General features: G+C 61.1%; 2 protein-coding genes across 2 annotated transcripts in view; both read right to left on the bottom strand.

The window, feature by feature from the left end:
- Nucleotides 1-782: 782 nt before the first annotated feature.
- LOC113207328 (leucine-rich repeat neuronal protein 2-like) lies at nucleotides 783-5,841 on the bottom strand. Its single transcript, XM_026423846.2, has 2 exons — nucleotides 4,025-5,841; nucleotides 783-3,303 (listed from the first exon to the last, which is right to left on the bottom strand). The coding sequence occupies exons 1-2, from the start codon at nucleotides 5,262-5,264 to the stop codon at nucleotides 2,267-2,269; spliced, it is 2,277 nt and encodes a 758-aa protein (XP_026279631.1). The 5' UTR covers nucleotides 5,265-5,841; the 3' UTR covers nucleotides 783-2,266.
- Nucleotides 5,529-5,872, bottom strand: part of LOC113207322 (uncharacterized) — a 2,394-nt gene continuing 2,050 nt past the window's right edge. The window contains exon 3 of the mRNA XM_052269927.1: nucleotides 5,529-5,565. Coding sequence (XP_052125887.1) covers nucleotides 5,529-5,565 — 37 coding nt within the window. The remainder of the gene's footprint in view (nucleotides 5,566-5,872) is intronic.

The following is a 5,872-nucleotide window of genomic DNA, read 5'->3' as shown; positions in this document are numbered from 1 at the left end:
AAACGGCCGTGGCAGGGGGGGGGGGAGGAGGCGAGGCTTAGGAAATGATTATGGAAATTTTGTATTTGCCATTAGGGCTATGATGGCGTGCGAAATCCAATCTCCAATGGCTTCGGGACATTGACTAATCTTCAATGTATCGAGACGCCCCTCCCCCTTTCTGCCTCCTACTTTCGACCCCCCGCCGCGCCCCTCCCGACACCCCCCAAGTCTCCTAAAATAATTGACCTTCCCCATGGGAGGGTACGGAGCAGGGCGGAGGGAGAGGCCGTCGGGGCCGGGTGTTTGAGGAAGGGGAAATTAAAGGTTAGAGGATGGGCCGGGGTGGCTTAGAGGGCCCCGAGGCGGCCCCCCCGGCGGGGACGCACCCCGCTCGGGTGACGAGCTTCTCAGTTTGCGTTAATTTAGTACACCCCGCAGAGTCTCTGCAACGCGCCTAAAAGATTCACTGCAGTCGAGTCCGCCCGTCTGCCGCCTGCCCGGCCAGCCCGGCCGCCGCCCGCCGCAAGGGCGCGAGGCTCCTCTTCTTTCTCATCCTCGGGCTCCCTTGTTGGGCGGCGCCCGGCCGCGGGCCCAGCCCGGGCCCGGCGGGTGTCGAAGTTTCAGGCCCTCCCGAGAGCATGAAAATTCCAAAGCGCGGGCCGTCTGCTGCGGCTGCTGCGCTTCCCTCGGCTGCGCCGTGTATCGGAAGTAAACAAGTTTTCCTGAAAGTTTGTTGCGAGGAGGTGAGTACTCACTGCCTTAGACTGTGGGGAGGGGCGGTTAAAAACACACACACAGGCTCGCCGAACAGATTAAGTCGTCAATATTTTATTGAATTTATAAAAATGGCAATAACACCCCGTATGTACAAGTTTGAGACCTTTTGTTTTGCTTACACACTAGCATTCATTTACCGAACTTTTGTACAGATATGGTCTAATAGTCTACACAACGTACAGAGTAGGTACAAGAATGAGGAAGATCACAGAGCATCAAACAACAACAACGCTGCTCACTGGGGATTCGCATTCCCCCAGAGCAGAACATTCCGAACACGGTCTCCACCGTGATTCCGAAAAAGAAAACACACATCCATTCACACCTTTTGTGTGTCTGTTTCTTTGTTGATCTATTTTTTTTTTTTTTCATTCATGTCTTTATTTTATTTTTATTTTGTCTTTTCGTAATGAAAAACAACGCCGCCGCGCCGCGGCACCGCGTTGTTGGTCCACTTCATTTCGAGGAGTCAGGCGGGGCTGAAGGGCTGGCTCATTCCGGAGGCTGCCCCGTGAAGCGGAGCGCACGCTGCCCCGCCGCTCCCCGCCCCGCCACTTCCTCCGCAGCCATTGATTTGAATATCAGAACACCTCGCGCCACCATTAGTCTGACCAGGTCCGACCGTGTCCGGGGCAACAAAAGAAATCTCTGCGGGGTCGGCTAGCTCTATTCAGGGGGGCGGCGCGGGGCCTCGGCTCGGCTTCATGAAAAATTCAGCGGCCGGCCGTGGTCGATGGGCGAACGTGCCATAGAAAAAGGGGCAGAGGCCGAGGGGAGGCCGTGCGCCGTGCCTCATTAATACATTTCTGATGGGTAGGAAGAGGAGAAAGTACTCCGGGGCGAGCGGGTTACAAGCACCCAAAGGGCCTCGGCCAGGGCCCCGGCCAGGGCGTCGCTAGGACCAATTAAAAACGTCAAGGCGAAATGGGAGTCCCCTCCTTCCTGGCCTCTCCCTAGCTCGCCTCGCCGACAATGCCGGCCCGGGGCGGAGGCGTGGGCGCCGCCGGGGGGGCCGCTGATCGTAGCACGATCGGGCGCGAGTTTCAAAGAGACTACTTCTCCTTTTTATCAACAGCGAGTTTCGCATCATCGTCATCACAGAAGCAGCAAGGGAAAAAAACAACAAAAACAAAAGAAATGTAAAGTGGTAATTACAAGAAATAGGAAGCACAGCGTTCGCGAGGTTTAGCTTTGAGGTTGGCGGCCGCATTTGTCGAAAGACAGAGAGACACAGAGAGAGAGAGAGAGAGAGAGAGAGAGAGAGAGAGAGAGAGAGAGGGGGGGGGCGGAGGTTGTTGCCCAGCCCGCGGCTGCCGTTATGGCGCGCGGGTTGGGCAGCGTGCGTTGGGAAGACTCGGCTGCCTCTTGTACTGTCTCGCACTCAGACGCCTGTGGGGTAGGCAACCCCTCGGCTCGAGTGCGCTGTATTGCCTACCCAGCGCTCCTCAGGCGCCCTCGCGTCACCGCGAGCCGACCCCAACGACTCGTGCTCTACCTACGGCTTCCATCACGTGAAGCTAATGAGGTCCTGCTCGATGGAGCGGCCGCACTCGCTCGGCGCGCTCCGCTCGTCCGAGAGGCTGATGTACGTGATGCCGCGGAAGAGCGTCTGCAGCGGCGGGCTCTCGGCCGACGGCGACCCTGGCTGCGAGAGCATCTCCCTCCCGGAGAAGGCCGAGTCCGACTTGCGGAGGGCGGCCAGGTGCGCGGCCTCCTTGAGGCGCAGGCGCTGCCGCCAGCAGCGCAGGCCGCACACGCCGAGGCACGCCGCCGTGGAGGCGCCGCCCACCACCGAGACCACGATGATGCTCAGGTAGTTGCGCTCGATGCCGAGCGACACGAGGAAGGCGCCCTCGCGCGTCGTCACCTCCGTGGAGCCGATGACGAGCGAGTACGCCTCCCGCTGGATGGCGAGCGTGAAGGCGTAGCGGCAGCGCGGCTTGAGCCCGTGCACCGTGTACGAGTGCATCTTGAGGCCGACGGTGAAGGTGACGGAGCGCCCGGCCTCGGACGCGTTGCCGGCGTCGACCTCCTGGACGCGGAGCGTGTAGCTGTTGGTGACGGCGCTGCTCATGTTCCACGCGAGCGTGACGAACGTGGACGTGACGGTGAGGGGCAGCAGGCGCACGTGCACGTCGCGCACGTGCAGGCGCACGGCGCGGGTGTCGTGGCCCGCTCCACGCGCCTCGCACGTGTACGTGCCCGCGTCCTCGGCGTGCAGGTAGAGCACGGTGAGCACGTGGTCGCGCACGCACACGCGGCCCGCGCCGTCGGCGCACTGCCCCTCCGCCAGCTCCACGCCCGCCTGCGTCTGCCACGTGACGGTGGCGGCCACGTCCGGGCTGCCGGCCGGCACCTCGCCGAACAGCGCCCGGCAGTGGAAGGACGCGTTGTTGCCCAGCGTCTCGGAGAACGTCTCCGGGAACAGCGGGATGATGTAGGGCGCGCAGGGCGGGTTGGCGGCCGCGGGCGGGCCCCTGCACAGCACGGGCCCACCCGTCAGGTTGCGCAGCCAGCCCAGGCTGCAGTGGCAGTGCAGCGTCCCTGCGGGAAGGAAACACACATTCAATGCTATACCTTGTTTCCGAAATTCTTTTTCATTTGAATTCAAACAATTCAATTTTTTTAATCATTGAGTTGGTGTTTTAAACGGCACACGTGACTCCAACCTTATATTTTGCACACAACGCTCCAAGAGAAGAAGTCATAGTAAGGCTGCATGTTTACAGCCATCATTGGAAATTACCAAACATATGACAACATATAACAAATTGGATGAAAGTTTAAGAAAATCTCTAAATTTGCAAATGTTTTGTTTTGATCTCTTAGTATTGATAATAAAGACTCTTTTGATGTTCTATGTGACCAAATTTTAATGAAGAACTGGAGGCCGGGTGAAATCTGTCACTGAAATTAATAGTTTACGTAACTTCATATTTTTCTCCGCTCATGAGCCAAATGTCCCCAGACTTTAACAAGACATAGGATTATGTTAAATTATCTACTCAAAACTTCTGAGCTTTTTTTGTCAAGTCCTGCAGTCTTGGGAAATGCAAAAACAAAAAGAAAATATTCTTACAATGTACCAACAAGAAAAATGGACTGTGTACCGTATAAATTGTTCAGTAACACTAAAATACTTCTACATAAAATATTTATGCAGGTGCACGTGCAAAGTCTCAGATTAAAACGCGGTCACATGACTTTCTAAAAAAAAAAAAAAAAAATCTCGCCCCCCCCCCTCCAACCTGTTGTGAAGGCCTACCGTTGTCCAGCCGCAGGGTGCGCAGTGCGGGCGCCGCGTCCAGAAGCTCGCGCTCCAGGGCGAGCAGCGGCGTGTCCGAGAGGTCGAGGGTGTGGAGCTGCGGCACGCCGCCGAGGCCCTGCGGGTGCACGTAGGCCAGGTCCGGGTTGGCCGAGAGCCGCAGCTCACGCAGCTCGGGCAGACCTTGGAAGGCGCCGCGGTGCACGGTGGCGAGCGTGCGCAGGCGCTGCAGGTGCAGCGTGTGGACGGCGAGCCCCGCCACCGCGCCCGCCGGCAGCGCCTCCCCCAGCGGGTTGTCGCTGAGCACCAGGTCGCGCACGGCGCCGAGCCGCCGCAGCGCCGCGTTGGGCACGCGCCGCAGCGCGTTGCGCGACAGGTCCAGGACCCGGCTCACGTTGACGGCGTCGAACGCCGCCTCCTCGACGCGGATGATGTGGTTGCCGGACAGGTCGAGCACGTCGAGAGGGGCGAGCACGAGCGGCGGCACGCGCGACAGGGCGTTGTCGGACAGGTAGAGCTCCCGCAGCGCGGGCGCGTCCGAGAAGAAGTGCGGCTTGAGCACGGCCAGCCTGTTGCGGCGCAGGTCGAGGACGCGGAGCCGCGGCAGCGCGAGCGCCTGGGGCGCGATGGAGTGCAGCCCGTTGAGCGACAGGTTGAGCACCCGCAGCGAGGACAGGTCGCGGAAGGCAAACGCGCCGAGGATGTGGAGGCTGTTGGCTGACAGGTCCACGACGCGCAGCTCCGGGTTGGCCTTGCCGGAGCCCGAGATCTCGGCCACAGCGTTGCCCTGCATGTCGAGCACCCGGAGCCCTGGCAGGCGGCGCAGCGGCCACAGGTCGAGGCGGCGCACCGTCCAGTTGGACACGCGGAGCACCTCCACGTAGGGGTCGTCCTCAGCGAGGCCGGACGGCACGCTGTAGCACGCCATGAAGGGCCTCGGCCCGGACACGGCGCCAAGGTCGGCGGCGTCGGATACCGGCGTCGGCAGGTGGAGAGGCTCCTGGCCGCACAGGCAGGCTTCGGGACACACATGGCCCCAGGGCGCCGACGGCGTGGAGGGCGGTGTCTGCCGGGTGGGCGGGAGCGCTGAACCCGACAAGAGCGTCGAGATCAGCGGAGACGCCGAGGTCGGCCTGGACGGCGCCGGCGAGGTCAGCGACGGGGCAACGGTCGAGGTGGACCCCCACCCCACCAGCACCACGACGAACAGGAGCAGTAGAGCCGCCGGTGGCCTCGCCATGGTGTCACATGACACGGTCACGCTGCCCGCCGCCCCGCCGCCCCAGCGGATCAGTCCGTGGTAACGGTACACCGTAACGCTCCTCAATCCATTGGGTCGGCACCGGCCGGCGGGGGCCGAGGAAGGTGTCGTTGTTCACACACAGTTCCAACGGTCACGTTGCTCTCACATTTCAAGACACGAACACCTCACAAGCACACGGTAATTTAACGTAACTCCAAACTGATCAGCTGTTCCGCAGTCGCACTCTAAATTCTCTTTTTTTTAATTTCCTGGCGTTGGCAGGCTCTTGGCTCGATTCCTGCGATAGGGGCGGACGGATAGACACCCCCGATAGTGCGGAGTGCTGAGTGCGGGAGGGGCGAAAAAACTTGCGGCCGTGTGCCGGAAATTGCGTCCGATACCCCGCGTCTGCAGCAGTACGCCCGGGGGCGTCCACTTATCTCTGTCACTTAGGCCCCGGCCGCGGCCCCGCGCCGAGCCGCAGCGCGCGCGAGCTCCGGGCCGCGCACTTGTTGCCGGCGGGGGGCGCCTCTCGACATGCGCGCGCGGGGGGTCGACCCTCTCGGTGCGGCGGCAGGCGGCTCACTGACTGCCGGCCGCGCTCT

Source organism: Frankliniella occidentalis, unplaced genomic scaffold (assembly GCF_000697945.3).
Source record: "Frankliniella occidentalis isolate FOCC.00 unplaced genomic scaffold, Focc_3.1 Scaffold106, whole genome shotgun sequence".
Classification (NCBI taxonomy): domain Eukaryota; kingdom Metazoa; phylum Arthropoda; class Insecta; order Thysanoptera; family Thripidae; genus Frankliniella; species Frankliniella occidentalis.
Note: the sequence above shows the minus strand (reverse complement) of the source record. Positions and strands in the feature narration are given on the sequence as shown.

Coding starts and splice junctions, on each gene's coding strand:
- LOC113207328 (XM_026423846.2), bottom strand. CDS start 5,264: ATGGCGAGGCCACCGGCGGCTCTACTGCTCCTGTTCGTCGTGGTGCTG. Junction 3,304..4,024: donor CACCCTGCGGCTGGACAACG/GTAGGCCTTCAC, acceptor TCCTTCCCGCAG/GGACGCTGCACTGCCACTGC.